The 20,890-nt window shown below is 43.2% G+C and overlaps 1 protein-coding gene across 6 annotated transcripts in view; it reads right to left on the bottom strand.

The window, feature by feature from the left end:
• PTPRG (protein tyrosine phosphatase receptor type G) overlaps nucleotides 1-20,890 on the bottom strand; it is an 831,563-nt gene that overhangs the window by 341,112 nt on the left and 469,561 nt on the right. For all 6 annotated transcript variants that reach the window (XM_068253766.1, XM_068253765.1, XM_068253761.1 and 3 more), the window contains one exon: nucleotides 9,133-9,199. In XM_068253766.1, the coding sequence (XP_068109867.1) occupies nucleotides 9,133-9,199 (67 nt within the window). The remainder of the gene's footprint in view (nucleotides 1-9,132; nucleotides 9,200-20,890) is intronic.

Here is a 20,890-nt window from a genome sequence, read left to right as displayed (position 1 = left end):
TCTGAAAATGTTCTTTATGTGGCACTTTAAAAATGAAAGGATTGAATATTGGTAGGAAATACTCAACATTCTTTGTCATTCTGCAGCAAGTTAAGGGATGAGTCTATTTAGTCTACTGAGACTTTTGCAGTCAATCGAAGTCCAAAGTGCCTGCCAAAATTTCTCTGAATTACCTCTTTAATCTCTCCATGGCACTCTGAACTGAACTGTAAGTGTTTGGACAAGAGCTCGGAAATGCTGCCAAATCGTTGCATAAACAGGCATTCTACGTGATAAATAAATTTGGGAAAATTATTACATCAAAATGGAAAGCAGTTGGACCGGAGAGCATCGGTGTACCCAATCCAGGACATTAGAAGCATTTTGGAACGCTGTTGTTAAATTTATATCTGCAAGACAGACTCAAACTTCTAATGATTAAAAATGAAGAAAAACAGAGGGATGACGTACATTTACATTCATCACACATGAATATATTACCAGCACAGCGGCATTCTCTCCACTCTTTGCCTGGGGCATGTTATTGGAAGGCAAATTTCTCCAGCAGAAGTCACACACCTATTTTTCATGTCCTGCAGATTGATGGAAGTTCCCAGCTTCGCAATTAAAAGACTCAGAAAGTGGGACAATTAATCCTAAATGCGATTTGTTCTAATTCTGAAACATTCGCTAGTTTTGGATTTTCAGCCACTGGGAACACTGAGGCTACTCAACCTATGATGTTAAAGGGAGGTTTACACAGAATTTACTTTTTTATTATGGACTTATCTGTGTAATCACAAGAACAGATTCCACCCACCTGATACCTACTTTAAGGCCCCATTCACACTTGCATTTTCAAAATGATGGCAATTTTTGCGGGTGTTTTGCAGGAGTGAAAAAATCCCTGAACACTGCTGCGATTTTGGAGCGATCGCGTTTAGCGCTTCTATAGCACTGAAACGCGATCGCCGGGAAATTGCCTGAAAATGGTGCAGGCGATGCTTTTGCGTTTCGCGTTTTTGCCCGCTTTGCGGCGATTAGAGCAAGTCGCCCAAGTAAGAACGGGCCCATAGGGTTTCATTACGCTAGCGCTTTTAAAAAGCACTAGCGTTTGAGCATTTTGCCGAAATCGCGGCAAAACGCTCTAGTGTGAATTTCCCCTCGCATTAGTTTCAATGTAAAAGTGGGTGTCCTAAATAATTTACTGCATTCTACTAGATGTTGTTTCAGTTCCTCTTTAGGGCCCCTAAAGAGGAACTGAAACAACATCTAGTAGAATGCAGTAAATTATTTAGGATACCCACTTTTACATTGAAACTAATGCGAGGGGAAATTAAAATAAAAAAAAACAGATACTTACTTATGGAAAAGTATGGCTCTGGATGTAATAGACTTCCCATTCCTCTGACGGTCCCCTCGTTCCAGTGCTGTCACCCCCGCAAGAGCTTTTCTATCAACTGGTTGAATACAGTTCTGAGTATCCACTGAAGGCTTTGGGAGAACTTGGGCTCCAAACTGCGGATGCGTGAGCGCCCACAGGCGCCTTCTGAAGCCTCCCATAGAGGCAGATTTGAATGGGGGTGACAACGCTGGAATGAGGAGACCGTGAGAGGAGCAGTCAAGGCTCTATTAGATCCGGAGCCTTCCTTTTCCATAGATAAGTGTGTGACTTTTTTTGTAATATAACTTCCCATTTGCTTTAAATATAATGGTTTCAGCACCAGAAACACTTCCTATAGCTATATTTTGCTGAATATTGGTATGTAGCCCTGCCCTCCCACTGAGGCTTAGCCTAGGCTGCTTATTATGTGGAATATTCCCAGAGCATTCTGGGAAACCTGGGCCCCTATTAAATTTACCTTCTCTCATAAGTTTTCTCCTAGGCGATATTTGCACACCTTCTCAATGAATTACCTTTAAAGGCAGCAGCAAGTAAGAAAATACTCAATATATTTTTTGATAGTACTTTTTTCCCTACTTTTGGTATTTTTTCAATTGCAGAGTGCTGAAAAGTTATTTTAAACAGTAGATGGGAAAATAGCTCCAAGGCGAAAACTTTGGATAAAAAGTTAATTGCATATGGGCCTAGGTATATTTTCTATTGGCTTTAGAACTCTACAAACATTCTGCAGAGATCACTTGCCAGTCCTTAAACAGACACTGAAGCGAATACATTTTTCTCTTTTTACCTTATTTGCTTCAGTGCTCTCAACACAAGTAAACCGCCGAGTCCCCGCCGCAAAACGAGGGCTGCAGAGGCCCCAAATCCCCGGGGGAGATCCGGCCTCTACTGCTGTCAATCGCGGTGGATCGCCGCCTCTCCCCGCCCCACTCAGTCTTCCTTTACAGAGAGGGGCGGGGAGAGGCGATCCGTGCGGCGATTGATGTCAGGAGAGGCAGAGCTACAGCTCATAGCTCTGCCTCTCAGCGCAGTAAAATCCAAGACCAAGTTGGTTGTGGATGTTTGCAGAGGGATTTGGGGGCTCTGCAGCCCTCGTTTTGCGGTGGGGGACGCAGCGGTTTACTTGTGCTGAGAGCACTGAAGCGAATTATAAGGTAAAAAGGGCAAAATAATGTTAACTATTGTCTAATTTCATATTTGACAGTAATTTGTTCTTGGTTACTACCATTCCTGACTGTTACTTATTGATTTTTAAATAAACAACTCAGAACAACTTTGTTATAATTGATTTTTGAAAGTGTATTCGCCAATTGTACAAACACACCTACATCTATACAGCCCCCAGCACAGATCAGGGTGCAGGCAGAGCGACCAGATCGCCCCCCTTTTTTCCCCACTAGGGGGATGATGTGCTGGGGGGGTCTGATCGCTCCTGCCTGATGGGTGTTGCGGGGGGGGCACCTCAAAGCCCCCCTCCGCGGCGACATTCTCCCCCTCCCTCTCCTACCTGGCCCCCCCGGAGATCGGGGCTGCACAGGACGCTATCCGTCCTGTGCAGCCAGTGACAGGCTGTCCCCTGTCACATGGCGGCGATCCCCGGCCGCTGATTGGCCGGGGATCGCCGATCTGCCTTACGGCGCTGCTGCGCAGCAGCGCCGTACAATGTAAACAAAGCGGATTATCTCCGCTTGTGTTTACATCTAGCCTGCGAGCCGCCATCGGCGGCCGGCAGGCTATTCACAGAGCCCCCCGCCGTGAATTGACAGGAAGCAGCCGCTCGCGCGAGCGGCTGCTTCCTGATTAATCAGCCTGCAGCTGGCGACGCAGTACTGCGTCGCTGGTCCTGCAGCTGCCACTTTGCCGACGCGCGGTATGAGTGCGCGGTCGGCAAGTGGTTAATAGTTACCCCAGCATAAACTTCAGTCGAAGCATATAAATTGGAACATTTACCTCAGAAGACTATTTGAGGAAGGTTAATCAAAAATATCAATGGGACAGTGCAATAACAATACCAGGTGGTTTAAATCATCAGCTCTGATATAATTTATTATTCCAAAATATGCTATGGGTAGTTTAGAGGGTACAATGGGCGTGTGCAATAGATTAGAACACTCTGTATAGATGTAGGTGTGTTTGTACAATTGGTGAATACACTTTCAAAAATCAATTATAACAAAGTTGTTCTGAGTTGTTTATTTAATATGGTTATACTGTGCTAGGCATAGACAGGGAGTAGGTTTGTTACTGATTGATTGTTTAGATTCTGTATAAATCTTGTCTTATAAAACCTAATAAAAACTATTGAAACAAAAAGGGCAAAATTAATTTGCTTCAGTGTCTCTTTAAGTTGTTACTGCCCGAGATCCATTTCAGAAAGTAAATCAGGGAGAGGAACGATTTTACAAAAGATTGGGCAAACACCCACTAAATAATTTATAAATGAACATTGTAACAAATAAGCCAATTTATTCATTTAAGGGGTTCTGTGGTAGTAAAAAAACAAAACAAAAACAGACACTTACCTGGGACTTCTATCGGCCCCCAGTAGCTGTCATGTCCAGCACCATCCTCGTACAATCCTCCGTTCCCCGCCGCTAGTCCCGGTCCAATTATTCCTCTAGCAAGACTGCAGCTGTGGGCGCGCGTGTGCTCGCTCCTGCTTGCGTCTCCGGGAGCTTACTGCGCAGTATTAAAAAACCTCCTACTGCGTCTGCACAGTAAGCTCCCAGAGATGCAGTCTTATTAGACGAATAATTGACCGGTGCTGGCGGCGATAAACAGAGGATCGTAGAGGACAGCGCGGGACACGACAGCTACAGGCCGATAGTATCTGTTTTTTTTTTTTTTTACTATCCACAAAACCCCTTTAAGTGACAGTTATTTTGACTGCAGTTCCTCTTTAACTACTTTTTCACTTGCTAGCTGCTGAAAGTGTATTTTGAAGATAAAATGAGAACACATGCCCCTAGAGAGGAGGAAAGTTTACTGAATCCCATCCCAGGGGTCAGCTCCTCTGTACTCTGCAGAAGACAAGAAAAGGCTCTCCTTAATGCCAACAATTATTTTTATGCCTGTGCCTGGTATATACGATAAGCAGATCAGGGAGACACGCTGGTGATTGTATACACGTATGATCTGACTGAAAAACAGCTGCTTCCACTGATTGGAAGCAACTCATCCGTCCTGCTAGATATACTCTTACTTTAACACAATGAAAGAACTCAACAATAACCATTACATCAAATAGCTATGTACCTTCCCAAAGTGACCTCTTCTCTGGCGGGCCAAGGAATGCTGAAATAACAACTTCTGCTAGAAAACTCCAAAGCAGCTGACCCACCTTTCCATCTTGGAATAGTGTATGTTTGGCCAAACAAGTTAATGCTTATGGCCATCTGGAGCCTCATGCAGTATAGACCGAGCCTTACCATAAATAATTCTACACATGGCTACCTAATGACCCTACAAATACAGGAACCAATGACTGTGCAGTCAGTGCAAGGTACACACAGTCCACACTGATGCTTCAGTGCTTATTCATACAAAAGCTGGTGCTTAAAGTGAATCTTAAACTTAAAGTGAAACTTAAACCTTGAAGTAACATTAAACTGAAGAGATAAACAATTGTATCTATCCTGCTACTACTAAAAATGACTTTTAGATATCGACAGTTTTATGTTACATTTAAAAACTTTAAAAAAAAGTAGATTTATTATTTTGTTTTAGCTCAATGAAACAGTCTGTGCCACGTCTCAAGAGTGCTGAAATATAGGAACTATTGACCTTTTTGTAATTTATCCCTTGCTCTGAGAAGCCCAGTTCTCTGCCACAAATGCATTTCATGGTTGCAAGTCCTTATCAGTGAGTGACACTATAGTCAGACTGGGCTGCGCCCACAGCAGGATTTATACAGGATCTTCTCAAAAAATTAGCATATTGTGATAAAGTTCATTATTTTCTATAATGTACTTATAGACATTAGACTTTCATATATTTTAGATTCAAATACACACAACTGAAGTAGTTCAAGCCTTTTATTGTTTTAATATTCATACAGCTCATGAAAACCCAAATTTCCTATCTCAAAAAATTAGCATATTTCATATAACCAATAAAAAAAAAGTGTTTTTAAAACAAAAAAAGTCAAACTTCAAATAATTATGTTCAGTTATGCACTCAATACTTGGTCGGGAATCCTTTTGCAGAAATTACTACTTTAATGCGGCGTGGCACGGAGGCAATCAGCCTGTGGCACTGCTCAGGTGTTATGGAGGCCCATGATGCTTCGATAGCGGCCTTAAGCTCATCCAGAGTGTTGGGTCTTGCGTCTCTCAACTTTCTCTTCACAATATCCCACAGATTCTCTATGGGGATCAGGTCAGGAGAGTTGGCAGGCCAATTGAGCACAGTAATACCATGGTCAGTAAACCATTTACCAGTGGTTTTGGCACTGTGAGCAGGTGCCAGGTCATGCTGAAAAATGAAATCTTCATCTCCATAAAGCTTTTCAGCAGATGGAAGCATGAACCCACTTTTGAACCAGAAACAGCGGCAGAAGTGCCTGACCTGGGCTACAGAGAAGCAGCACTGGACTGTTGCTCAGTGGTCCAAAGTACTTTTTTCGGATGAAAGCAAATTTTGCATGTCATTAGGAAATCAAGGTGCCAGAGTCTGGAGGAAGACTGGGGAGAGGGAAATGCCAAAATGCCTGAAGTCCAGTGTCAAGTACCCACAGTCAGTGATGGTCTGGGGTGCCATGTCAGCTGCTGGTGTTGGTCCACTGTGTTTTATCAAGCGCAGGGTCAATGCAGCTAGCTATCAGGAGATTTTGGAGCACTTCATGCTTCCATCTGCTGAAAAGCTTTATGGAAATGAAGATTTCATTTTTCAGCATTACCTGGCACCTGCTCACAGTGCCAAAACCACTGGTAAATGGTTTACTGACCATGGTATTCCTCTGCTCAATCGGCCTGTCAACTCTCCTGACCTGAACCCCATAGAGAATCTGTGGGATATTGTGAAGAGAAAGTTGAGAGACGCAAGACCCAACTCTCTGGATGAGCTTAAGGCCGCTATCGAAGCATCCTGGGCCTCCATAACACCTGATCAGTGCCACAGGCTGATTGCCTCCATGCCACGCCGCATTGAAGCAGTCATTTCTGCAAAAGGATTCCCGACCAAGTATTGAGTGCATAACTGAACATAATTATTTGAAGGTTGACTTTTTTTGTTTTAAAAACACTTTTCTTTTATTGGTTGGATGAAATATGCTAATTTTTTGAGATATGAAATTTGGATTTTCATGAGCTGTATGCCAAAATCATCAATATTAAAACAATAAAAGGCTTGAACTACTTCAGCTGTGTGTATTTGTATCTAAAATATATAAAAGTCTAATGTTTATCAGTACATTACAGAAAATAATTAACTTTATCACAATATGCAAATTTTTTGAGAAGATCCTGTACTTCTTAGGCCAAGTATGTTGTGGCTTCTACAGGGCTGGTTCGAAATAACAATGGGGCCCCCGGGCAAGATTAACCCCGGGGTCCCCCAATAGACACCCTCAATCAAAACTCGTCAGTAGGGACCCTTTGTTGCAGCCAAATTTCTGCCCAAGGACCCCGAGGCAGGGGCTGACATCATCTGGCTCAGCTGAAGACACTGCAGGGGCACCGGGGAACAACATTTAAGTTGGGGGAGACACCTTGGGGGCCCTTACAGGCTCTGTGGCCCTAGGGCAATTGCCCCCTTTGCCTCTATGGTAGCGCCAGCCCTGGGCTTCTCTTTTATCTGCAGCAGGGCCCTTCCCATTCCATGTGCAGCCCCCTATTCCATGTGTATCATCCATGTATTGTAGCCCCTTTCTTTCATGTACAGCTCCCTTTGGCATCAGTTTCCCTTTTTCATGTGTTCCTCCCCATTTTCAGCCTCCTCTTTCATATGTAGCAACCCCTCTCATGTTCAGGTGCCCCATTGGGCTGCAGCCGACCCAAGGCCCAAGCCTTTGTGGCCTTTCCAGAAATCCGGACCCTGGTTGCATCTGGAGAAAAACTGTCAGTTGCATGGCTGAATATTAACTCTTTCAGGCAATGAAAGAAAAAAAGCAACACTTAATATTTATTTGTGAGCTTGGCACTGTCCATACACGTCTATCTCATCATGTCACTTAAAAGTTCCCTTTCAGTACAGGTGTAAACCGCACAAGCTGATTCCACAAATTCTAAGCACAACACTACATTCAAGAAATATTTATTTGACTAGAGCCAAAACCAGCCAAACAAATCTCCGCAAACTTAAAATGATTTTCACAAATGGGCACTCCTGATTTATTGTGATCACCAAAAGACAGAGACAAATAATTTATGGGGAAACAAAATCTTCTAAGAGGAGAGATTTCAGAACATGCACAAGATAAATAGCAGGACGGAAACATCAGCACTCTGTGGCATTCTGCTAATATGGGTGATGTATAGTAAGTTGCAATGATTTATAATGTATGGATCCCAGAGCTGTGACTGAAAAGAAACAAATTGCTTACTGTTAGCACAAATCCATTTTCAGGTAAAGTATGAGTTTTGATCTCTGCTAATCAAGCAACGGCCTTCTGCCTTCATGATCCCATCACAGACACAAAGGAGTTAGAGACGGTTTTTCTTAAGAGGAAGACACTAAACTTTTTTTTCCACAAGATATCCCTTTGCTGTTTGAAGCTGTACTTCAGATAGCCATAAAAACACAATATAATATTGTTTTTTTAGTATTTATGTATAGTGCTGATATCTTCTGCAGCACTGTACAGATATATTGCCTTGTCACTTAAAGCGGAGCTGAACTCAGAACTTCCTCTCTGCTCTAAAAGATACGCAACAGCATAATAACCTTTAAAGAAAAACATTTGTTTGTTTCTGCTAATACAAATCTTCAAATAAATCTGTAGTGTTTCTACTTCCTGCTTTCAGGAAAGCAGACATATTGTTAACATTCCCATAGACTGCAAAAAGATATAAGAAAATAATGTATATTCTGGCGTATAAGACTACTTTTTATCCCTTGAAAATTCTCTGAAAAGTCAGGGGTCGTCTTATATGCGGTAATTGATGTCAGGGGTGTCATTGATGCTGGGTGATACGCCCTATCCTGTTACCGCCTCTCAGATCTTGCTGCTGAGGACTGTAGTGAAGCGACGCAGGCGCATATGTGTGAGATCTGAGAGGCAGAGAAGGAGGTAAATAGGATACAAGGGTGGGCCAGGAGGGTGAAAGAGGCGTGTTTTATGGGCACAGCACGATCTATTCTTCCATACCGCTCTGATAAACAGGTAGACAAGGGGAGCTCACTAAACCACTTAGGGAGAGTTGACTAATCCAACCAGTCAATCGCCTATATACTGTTATATACTGGGTACCACATACAGTACAGCACCAGTATCTGTTCATACATAGCACCAGTATATGATGTTTTTTTTTTATTTTTATTTGGTGTGCGTTGGAAGAGGGGTAGTCTTATATGGAGAGTACAATGTATAGACATCCCAAAGTCTATACATTAACTGAAAAAGTTGGGGGGGTCGTCTTATATGCCTAGTCGTCTCATATGCCAGAAAATACGGTAATAAAAGCAGACGATCAGTACAACAACCCAGAAAGTCAGCAAATTTCCATTTCCATCTTACTACCCCGCAACCCAAGAAAGAGTCATTATATCCTTTGCAGCACATTAGAAAATGATACACATTTACTACTTGCCGTGATGGACGACACCCTTCAGTCCGTGAATAATGGGATCCAAGGCCGGATTGTTTCTCTGAGAGGCCTAGAGACAAAACCAAACACAGAAATATTTAAATGTTTAGCTCTTTGGGTCATGACCAAATGTTATCCATTCATTATAGATGGAACAATATAAAAAAAAAAACCCTTTTTTAAGCCCTTTTCAATCCAACCAAATAACACATAACCTACCTACCGTACATCTGAACAAAACAATTTTACAGCTTAGTGAGCACCATGAATTCCTGGTCCCGGCAATCAGTTAATCCTGCTAAATCAAAGGCACATGGGAGTTCTGCGTTTGCTCGGCACAATATGTTTATGGAAATTGTGTTATTTTTAAATTAACAAAAGAAGCACTGTATTAGTATTATTTCACATTATTAAAAGGATGTTGTGTGTTCAGGAGCAATGCTCCGGCACTTTGGAACTGGATCGAAGACTGCTGCATAGAGAAGACCCTTCATAGTGTGGTTTGCAAACACGGCATGGGAAGTGAGAAAGAAGAGGGGCTCTATGCTCTAATGTTATCAGGTGTAATGAACTGGAAAAGGAGAGTACTTCAATAAAAAGGTAGTGGGTACATTTTTTTTTTAACCAAAGTATTTAATGCGTTAAAGCGAAACAGCATTACACAAGCAACACTTAACCTACAACAGAAGTCCTGAGGAACACATGACTGTATCCTACATGTATTACCATAACATACCTGAGGAATAGGTTATTGTATCCTATGTGTATTACCATAACATACACAGTCATCATACTAACAAACAGCCAACTGAAGATTAGGCCTACAACAGTGGCCACTGTTAAGCTTAATAAAATGGAAATAATGGAAGGCGATGCGCCCCCTGATACCACTTGCTGGGGTAGATCGTAAACCCTGGTACACACGTGCACCGCATTTTAACCGCCAGGGGTGAAATTGCAGGGCCGAAGCTGTACAGACGGGTTGCTAACCAGAGCTGTGGAGGTGGTACAAAAATCATCCTACTCCAATTCCTCAGTTTATGAAACCACCGACTCCAGGTACCCAAAATTGTTCCGACTCACTCCTCGAGTCTGACTGGAGTTGATCCAGGGATTTTATCTGATTGCCATCTGGAGTTGATAAGGATTTTTTTCCCTTTTGGGGCTAATTGGACCATGCCTCGTAAGGGTTTTTCGCCTTCCTCTGGATCAATAGGGATATGTGAGGGAGCAGGCTGGTGTTGTACTTTGTTCCCTGGTTGAACTCGATGGACGTATGTCTTTTTTCAACCCAAATAACTATGTAACTAACTAACTATTCATGAAACCACCGACTCAGGCTCCAGGAACTCAAACATTGCTGCAACTCCTCGACTCCACAGCCCTGTTGCTAACCTGTTCTTTTCCTATGTGGTGAAGGGCAGAGTGGCATTAGAGTGATGTCACATGGTGGGCGGGTTAAAGGGGGAAAACAATTTTCTTGGCCATTGTGATCTGCTAGGTGGATTGCTGAGCAAGCGGTCGAGATCAGTTGGTGGCTGCTGCACACAAAGATGGTTTCTCGGCAGAGATGGCACTTATCAGCTGCCTCAGTCGAGTTTCATATAGCGTGAGTACAGAGCTTAAGTCGATTGAGATGCTCAAATCCTGTTCCCATTTGAGGATATACCATGGGCGTCCGCAGAAAATTTTCCAGGGGGGGGCAAAAAGTGGGGAGTTAAAAATTTGGGCTGGTGTTGTGTGGCGCGCGTAGCGCGCCAAAAAATGGAGCTACGTCATGCGGCGCGCGTAGCGCGCCGCGCCGAAAAATGGGTGTGGTCATGAACCAGAATGTGGGTGTGGTCGTGGGTGGAGACAAGTTTACATGAACTAAGCAATGGTGGGACATTAGATTAGGACAATGGTGGCGAACCTTTTGGAGGTCGAGTGTCCAAACTGCAAAGTCACTTTACTATCACAAAGTGCCAACAGCAATTTAAACTAAATACAAACGTTTTAACTCATACATGAACATTATGGAAAATTAAGTTGAAAATAAACTGTGAAGATAAACAATTTCATCCATCGTACTCCTGAAAAAAATTATTCATTTTTTTTAGAACCTCCCAGTTTCATTTTCTGTTTTAAAAAGCAGAAAAAGTAGGTTTAATGCTATTGTCTCATATGATGATGATTCAGCTTTTTCCATAGTCTCGCAGTTAGCAATCATGTGACCCCCAACAAGACAAATTCAGCAATCATGAGGCCCCCCCCATCAAGACAAATTCAGCAATCATGAGGCCCCCAACATGACCAACTCAGCAATCATGAGGCCCCCAACAAGACAAATTCAGCAATCATGAGGCCCCCAACAAGACAAATTCAGCAATCATGAGGCCCCCAACAAGACAAATTCAGCAATCTTGAGGCCCCCAACAAATCATGAGGCCCCCAACAAGACAAAGTCAGTAACCATGAGGCCCGCAACAAGACAAATTCAGCAGTCATGAGGCACATAAATAGACAGCTTTTCACATAAATAGGCAGAATGCCCCCTTAATATGTAGACACCTCTCACCTGGCAGCAGTTCCCCAAAATACACTCAATCTGACAGCAGTGGTTCCCCAAAAATAGGTAGCCCCAGGTCTATAGGTGTCCCCAGAATAGGTGGCCAGCGGTATAGATGTCCCCAGAACTGGTAGCCAGGGGTAGAGATGTCCCCAGAACAGGTAGCCAGGGGTATATGTGCCCAGTATATGTAGGCACGGGTATATGTCCCAGTATATGTAGGCAGGGGGTATATGTCCCAGTATATGTAGGCAGGGGTATATGTCCCAGACAGTATATGTAGGCAGGGGTATATGTAGGCAGGGGTATATGTCCCAGACAGTATATGTAGGCAGGGGTATATGTCCCAGACAGTATATGTAGGCAGGGGTATATGTCCCAGACAGTATATGTAGGCAGGGGTATATGTCCCAGACAGTATATGTAGGCAGGGGTATATGTCCCAGACAGTATATGTAGGCAGGGGTATATGTCCCAGTATATGTAGGCAGGGGTATATGTCCCAGACAGTATATGTAGGCAGGGGTATATGTCCCAGACAGTATATGTAGGCAGGGGTATATGTAGGCAGGGGTATATGTCCCAGTATATGTAGGCAGGGGTATATGTCCCAGACAGTATATGTAGGCAGGGGTATATGTCCCAGACAGTATATGTAGGCAGGGGTATATGTCCCAGACAGTATATGTAGGCAGGGGTATATGTCCCAGTATATGTAGGCAGGGGTATATGTCCCGGTATATGTAGCCAGGGGGATATGTCCCCAGAAAAAGTGGCCATGTGTGCAGGAGGAGGGGAGCAGCGGAGAGAAGAGGGAGAGCTATGGGCACTCACCTTAGGGGGCTCTCCCTCCCTCTCTCGCTCTCCCCTCCGGAGTCCGGAATGAAGTGTGCAGCGGCTGGCAGCGGTGGGCGGAACTTACCTCCTCTCGTCGCACGCGCCGGATGGATTAGCCGCTACTCTGGCCTGATCCAGACCAGAGTGCGGCACCAGAACTTCCGGCGCAGGAGCGAGAGGAGGTAAGTTCCGCCCACCGCTGCCAGCCGCTGCACACTTCATTCCGGAGGGGACAGCGAGGGAGAGAGAGACCCCTAAGGTGAGGGAAGGGGGGGGAGACGTCCGCCCTTCCCCACTGTGCCCATAGCGCTCTCTCTCTTCTCTGCGTGTTCCCCTCCTGCTGGCTGCACGGGCACGCGGCCAGGGGGGGGCAGCGGGCGGCCAGGCTCGGGCAGATGCCCGGTTTTGCCATATGTGCGGACGCCCATGGGATATACAAAGGTTTAGAATTGCTTTTTGAGGTAGGCAGAGAGACCATGCTGGTGCTAGGGAATTAAGGAAACATCTGTGTTCAAAATAAGATCAAGTCAGCAAGGAGACTGCTTTACAAACTATGCCCATGATTAAGTACTTATCCTGAAGGTACAGTATCTGAACACCTTTGAGTGAAGCATATGTCTATTATCTACAAGATGCTGAAATGTTTTAATCTTTGTGTTTGTAACAAGATCAAAAAGCTTGGTGAGCTTGTTAGTAAGCCACCATTGGAACAGTCTGGGATTGTTAAAGTCCAATAGCCAAAGCATACATCGGGGGGGGGGGAGTAGATTTGACAATATGTTTAATAAAAACATCAAACGTAATGAAATGAAAACTTATTTTAAAAAAAATGCATCCCAATTATCGATGTACTGTTGTATTGTCAGTCTTAAACACTGATCAGGAAAGGCGGTCCTCTGGGAGACTGGTCAGGAGTGCAGGGGTTTATTGTGTAGGCAGGAGCAGAATGAAAGTAAACCTGTTTTAGATTTGTAGTGCATACGGTAGAACAAAGCTGCGAGGTGCTACAGTGAAAGTCACGATCTAATACAGAGTGTTCCAAGGTGGTAGATGATCACTATCAGTTTGATATTGATCATTTACCATAACTTAAAAGGGTATGCCTGATACACACCATTATAATTTATATTGCACCGACATCTTCCGCAGCGCTGTACAGAGTATATTGTCTCGTCACTTGACTTTTCCTCGGAGGCGATCACATTCCCTACCATAGTCATATGTCTATGTCTGTATCGTGTAGTGTATGTATCTTACACTAGGGCCAATTTAGGGGTAAGCCAATTAACTTGCCTGTATGTTTTTGGGATGTGGGAGGAAAGAGGAATGCCCAGAGGAAACCCACACAAACACGGGGCGAACACAGTGCCCCACACCATGCAATTTCCTGCCAAAATGATGGATTAAAGCGATAATTTCCAACAGCTCCAATCTGAGTGATCAGAAAATTAAAAATCAATTTGGCCCCTCAATCTGACAGCAAATTGCATGGTGTGTACCAGGCATTAAACCTGATACCTAAGGTAAAGACAATGGAAGTTAATTTCATGTCTCCTCGTAGATCAACACTAATGAGTCTTTCAAGCTTGAATGCAGGGCCATATTTATGCATAGGCAAACCAGGCAGATGCCTGGGGTGACATCTGCAGGAGGTGGCACCTCAGTGCTATTTTTAGCACACTGTGCTTCATGGGATTTGTATACACAATTACTATTTCCATTAAGAAAGAGATGGATAGTAATTGTAACACCTAAATGTGCACTGCAAATTAGCATAACACTGGAGGACAGTATAGCCTAAAGGGGCCCATACACTCAGCCGATTGATCGTTTGCAAATCGGTTGGCCAATCGACCGATCGATGGCCGATTTCGATCGATTTCGATGGATTTCCATCGAACTGGCAGGGTGAAAAATTTAGGTCGATCTGATGAGATTGCTTATCAGTTTGCATTGGCCTTAATGGAAATCTGATGGCAAAAAAATGCCATCAGATCGAATTTCAATAGATTTCAAACTGAAATCTATTGAAATTCTATCCTGGTAAAAAATGTTCTTAAAACGCATCAGATAGATCATCAGATGCATTTCTTATCTATCTGCTGCCAATCTGACGAGTGTATGGGCACCTTAACAATGCAATGGCAGGGGATAATACTGTGCTAATTAAGTTTTAATTGTTTTAGATTTGATCTGTATTAATTGATGTGACTGTTCTGCAATTCCAGGACAACATGTAAATGTGTAAAGACCCATGAATACTATAATGTTTCTATAATGTGGGTACACACCCCTGATAATAATTTATGAATTCTTTATGGACTTATTTTAAGAAAAAAAATCCTGTATATTATCAATTGACTACAAAACAGAAAAAAAAAAGAAAAAAGAAAATACCCGCTATACCTTCCTATTTTTAAAAAAGTGCCTTGCCTGGGGCATCAAAATATGCAGAAATAGCCCTGCTTGATGACACAAGTATCACTGGCGACTGCAAACTGGCTGACTCATGCTATGTACACACAGTAGACTTTCGTTACCTGTTTCATGGAAAAATCTACGGTGTGCAGGCATCCTCAGCAACTGTTTCTTCCTTTGCTGCAGTTCATGGAGTTGATCTGCTACTGAAGTTCCTGCACATATGGCCTGCAGGAGACTCCTTTGCTCATCCCCCCATGTTCCTTCTCTACAGGACAGATCAAGCTGTTTATCAGAGAACACAGCAAGTATGGTTGTAAAGCAATTGTCTGTTAACCATTACCTAAAACCATTACAAAGAAATGTATTAGGCTTTTGCTGACAACTCAGCTGTACACTAACATACTAACAGTTTGAAGCCGAGAAGAAATAGCATCAACCTGTCAAGACAAGACAAGACAAATAACATTTATATTGCGCTTTTCTCCTTGCGGACTCAAAGCGCCAGAGCAGAGCAGCAGCCACTAGGGCGCGCTCTATTGGCAGTAGCAGTGTAAGGGAGACTTGCCAAAGGTCTCCTACTGAATTAGTGCTGGCTTACTGAACAGGCAGAGCCGAGATTCGAACCCAGGTCTCCTGTGTCAGAGGCAGAGCCCTTAACCATTACACCATCAGCCAAATAGCATCAACCTGTCAGACCCAAGATATTATAGTAGTCATTATTTATTATATATTGTTATGTAAGTGGGTTGCCCTGGCCTAGACAAAGATATTTTAGTTTTCAGTGCTGGAGGATCGGTGCAGCAGAATGTGCATAATAAACATATATCAACAAGTCCCTACTATGGAACTTTTGTTCTAAACCAACATTAACTACACCATCCTCTCGCTTACCCAAAAGCCTTGTGTTGTCCTAACCCTCACCTGAATTTTAACATGAGCCTATCCATTACTTAAAGCCTACCACTAATCTTGTACCTTATGAAAGTCTCACTCAAAACTTACCACTAACATACGTTATGCTCATTCAAATCTTATCACTACACGGACAATAACCCTAAGCCCAAGTCTAGCCTAACCTCGGCAAAACTCAAATACAAAAGCTAACTTTACCCGAACCCAACAGCAAATTAACAGTAAACAGTCAAAACACTAACCTAAGCATACCTGAACCTTAAGGCCCCGTTCACATCACAAACGCGGACGGGCACGCACGCGGAAAGCAACGCGTACGAACGCACGCCATCCGCGTTTGTGTGCGTTGCGTGGCTGATCCCATCACTGAAAAGTGAATGGGACAGCCACGCGTTTTTACAAAAAATGCGTGCAGCATGCGTTCCCGGGCCGCACAGGTCCGGAACGCATGCAGTGTGAACATCAGACATGATGCAATGTTTGATGTCGTGCGTGTCGGCCACCTGCACGCGTTTCCAAAACGTGGCTGGAAACGCGTGCAGTGTGAACGGGGCCTAATACTAGCGTAACTCTTACCCTAGCCCTTTCCTTAAAGGACAACTATCAGTAAGTAAGTGCCCTAAAACTACAATGTACAAATAATGTCTAAGTATCACTTAATAGGGTTAGTCAATGAGATGAAAATAATTTTGAGTTCATGCAAGATTATGCAAGTTTTGTATACTAATGTATGCAGCTTGAAAATGGACAGCTCATTCAGACAGAAAACCTGCAGCTAGTGAGACCTGTCACCTGCAGAGACTAAAAAGTGCGCACAGGGTTAACAGATGTAGGGATAGGAATTTCCCCTCCCCTCATGATTCACTGGTCCTACATCCATCAATGAGACACTTTTATAACATGAAAGGAAGCAATAAGCAGGTAAACATTTACAGCAGTACTTAGGAACACCTTGACAAGCTATTCCCATCCCAGTTTAAAAAAAACCCAAACTTTGTTGATAGTTGTCCTTTAAGATCAATACAATGCTCACTTGTATTCAGACAATGGAACCTTTTACGAAGCTTCCAACTGTACCTAAACTATTGACAGCAGAAACAACCCTGTGAGCATACTTATAATGGCTACAAGCTAAATCAGTCTCCCTTTATTGTCAGAAGTAGATACAGCTATATGTATGAGAATTCCACAGAACTAAACATAATGGCTGGTGTCTGGCTTTGTGTCCGAGGGTTCATGCCAGGCCCATGAGTGGTGCAGCTTGATATATGTATGATTGCATAATATTGCATATAAGCATTGTGCTGGGGCATAATGCTGTGTCTGGTGTCTGTGGAGCAAACAGAAGGAAGCTTCATGTAGTACAAATCAAAGTAATGATGTGCAGGTCTTATTGAACTCCTAAGCTACATAAAACACTATTAGATTAGTGGTAAAACAAGTGACCAATCAATATTTGATATTTAATGTTCAGCTGGACTACCGCTTCGTCCCTAAATTTATTGGACAAGATTTCTGAAGACAGTGTCTAATGTTGATCGTGCCACTAGGTTTGTATTGCTGCTCATGTGCCGCTCTTGCTCGTGACGTACCTGCACTCCTTCCGCACTCAACTGTATAAGGAGCAGGCATGCCCATCCAATAGTCAATCGATATTTTATGTAGAGATGTACTTGTTTTATGAAGATTTATTTATTTTTTTAACCTTGGGAAGGGAGATGAATTTGTATTTTACAGTGGGCTAAGAGATATGTTTGTTGTTAAATACGCTGAATATAACATTACATTTTACTTCACATGCTTGCCTAGTATGTTAATGTTTTTAGTGTTCCTTTCATTTAAATGTGTTATATCTACAACTATATGCTTATGGACAAGTGTGACAGGCAGGAGTAGCAGTGATGCTTGATGTCCCGTAATAGATGATGCACAGGCTCAACATGAGGAGCAGTGTTTGCTTATGGCCCGGTAATGTATGAGGCATATTACAGCAGAACAGTAAGGGCCCTTTCACACCGGGGCAGTGCAGTATTTTTACCACACCCCACCACCAGTCAATGAAAGTCTATGGAGACTAACATACCGCTACATTACGGTGCAACGCAATGGAAGAGACATTTTCGTCACATGCCTGTCACAGGTCCAGAACTACATTACCGTGCGGCTTCCGCGTCAAGTTGCGGCGATCTGTGTCGGGATATTTAAAAAATTATTGACGCAACATTGCGGCGTGCATGCGCGGAAGCATATTTTTACAATATACTTCAGTGCACTTCCGCACACCGCAAAGCAGGGAGTGACGGCAAGCGCGTGACACTTCCTGCTTGGCCCAATGCCTGATGGGGAATATCGTGTAGCAACGTGGTATTCCCCGAAGGCATGTTTCTGGCAGAGCGATGCGGTGCGGCAGACGCATAGTCTACTCATCAATTTCTTTCTCCTCTCCTGAGTCCTGTTTGTCCACTGTGATCAATGGAATTCTCCCTCCTCCATTTTGAAAATGGCCATTACCCCATAACAGCATCCTGGTCAGGACACTGTTAAATTGTAATATTGCCCACTTGAGCCTTAGGGAAACATGGACATTACCTTGCTCATCAGTTGTCTTTTCAGTTATAACTGACAGCCACTGATATAGAACTGATGGCAACTGATATATTTCACTTCTGACAAAATCTTGTCAGAACTGAAAGGAATCGGTGTAAGATGAAAATGGTGAACTTCTGAGAAGAACTGAAGGCGAGGTAAGTATGTAATGTTCATTTGCAGGTACATCTTGTGTTTATCTTAAATACTCAGCTCAGGTTCACTTTAAGGGTGCCACAGACACTAAATACAGCTCTGACTAAAAGGAATAAACCCATACTGCATTGATATTCACTGTGCGCTGCCATAAAGGAATGATCTCCGCAGCCTGGAGTAGGCACAAGGCAAAGCATTTCACTGACCTTATGCAAACCAAAATATCTCTACTTCTTGAAGTCCTTTAAGTCAACAACATCTCTGATACATAAGCCAGCATAGAAATTCTCTTTAGCAACAAGAAAATTATTCAGCTGTACATAAGGGACACTGCACATCACCCTTCAGGGTAATGGACAATCGCAAAACACGGAGCCATAAAAAATGAATAGATATTGACAAGTCGGATGGATTAAAAAATATGTTTTTGAAGATCTGCGTGAGCCTGAGGCCACCGGAGATAACTCTGGCTCCCATCACGGAAGACAGACAGTGAATTTCCTGATTCTTGAGACAGTCAAACTGTCCAGCCTCAGCGAGACCTACAATGCTTCATACTAGCTCACCTGCAAAAACTGCCCTTGTGTGAATGAAAGGTAACAGAGAATTGGTATTGATTTAAAATTGTTACACAACCAAACAGTACTCAGAGCTTAGCAGCAATGCACACCATCAAGGGGAACTGAGAACGTGGATCGTGACTGGGAATTTTTGGCATTTGTTAAAAGCAACATGTTCTATTTCTTTGCAATGCTTGGGCCTGACAATGCAGCCTCAGCCACCTTAATAATGTATTAATTTGGGGAAAAGTGCAGGATTTTAGTTTGTGTGCATTATGTATTATGAATGAGTACTGTGTAGTTATTTTTGGCTTGTTACGGGGCAAACACAAGACGATCACCAATGATGGAGATTGCGAGGAGCTTTGCCTTACTGACACCAATGATCACAAAGCTAAGGACCCTTTTTCACTAGCAGCGGTTTGCATGCCGATTCCGATTGGATCCGGATCGCGGAACGCTAGGTACATAAAATCTGGTGGAAACTGCTGTGAATGTGTCCATTAGTGTGATACATTTGCAATATGATTTTTCCCAATAGCAATCATCGTGCATGCGTTTTTCATGTGCTTGAGTTCCTATACAAAGTATAGGAGCGCAGGAAAATAACATAGCAATCGCGCTGCTATGCAATTTATTTTAATCTGTTCACCAATTCATATTTCTTGTCTGTTTTTTTTATTGTTATTATTGTTGAAGGCCTCTATAAGGGGACAACTGCCCTATGAGTAAGCGTTTACATGATCTCCCCTCAGGAGGGAATAGTTATAAGATCTCCCTTTTGGGACATATACTGCAAATGTTCTAAAATTTGCCTAAGATTCTGTACTTACTTAGGCTCATTCCTATTAGTTCTCCTTCAGGACATCAAGAAGCTTCAATTCCATTTTACCAGATTAATTGGGAAGGGGGTGGGGGGTTCCCTCGGATTAGCTACAGATACCTGGCGAGGGATAAATCTAGGGGTGCTTTTAGGGCCCTTAAATGTATTTCTTCTATGCCTCTAGATTTGTGCAGCAACAACCCTATACATACACACCATTTTTAGTGTCACAGGGTAAAGTATTGATTCCTGAAAGTGCAGCTACTGAACTTGTGAAGGTGGCGGGGGAGCAGATATGGAAAATACCTTAAAGAGACTCTGTAACAAAATGTTCAGCCTTATTTTTTCTATCCTATAAGTTCCTATGCCTGTTCTAATGTGGTCTGTCTCACTGCAGCCTTTCCTACTTGCACTGTTTCTGTAATAAATCTTATCTCATTTCCTCTGTCGTGTCTGTGGGGCAGAGGCTGGAATGTGTGGAATGTGCAGCACTGCTGGTCATTGGCAGAAGCTTTACACACACCCTCCAAGCTCTGCATGAGTCACACAGTAAGCTCGTTCTCAGCCTATGATACTCTGGTTAGAAGCCATGTAATTTGTTTGTAAACACTGCCTAAAACTGTTCATTACAAACCAGGATTGTAGCAGGGAGTGGCAGAAAAAGCACAGAGGGGCACAGGAGAAAAAAAGGAATAGAATGGTATGCTTTTTATTGTAAGAATATTAGAGTACAGATTCTCTTTAAGCTGAACACTCACCTAACGACGCAGGAAGATAATCACAGCGACGCCTCCCGACAACGAGCGTTCCCCGATGCATCTTCCTACCGTTGAGAACATGCAACGTCACACGACGGGGATGAACGAGATTTCAAACTATCACAGAACTTTGCGTGGGAGTTGTCGGCGATCTTGAAGA

The sequence above is a fragment of the Hyperolius riggenbachi genome, chromosome 9, assembly GCF_040937935.1.
Source record: "Hyperolius riggenbachi isolate aHypRig1 chromosome 9, aHypRig1.pri, whole genome shotgun sequence".
NCBI classification, from domain to species: Eukaryota; Metazoa; Chordata; class Amphibia; order Anura; family Hyperoliidae; genus Hyperolius; species Hyperolius riggenbachi.
The sequence above is the reverse complement of the archived record's forward strand: the minus strand, read 5'-3'. Positions and strand labels throughout refer to the sequence as shown.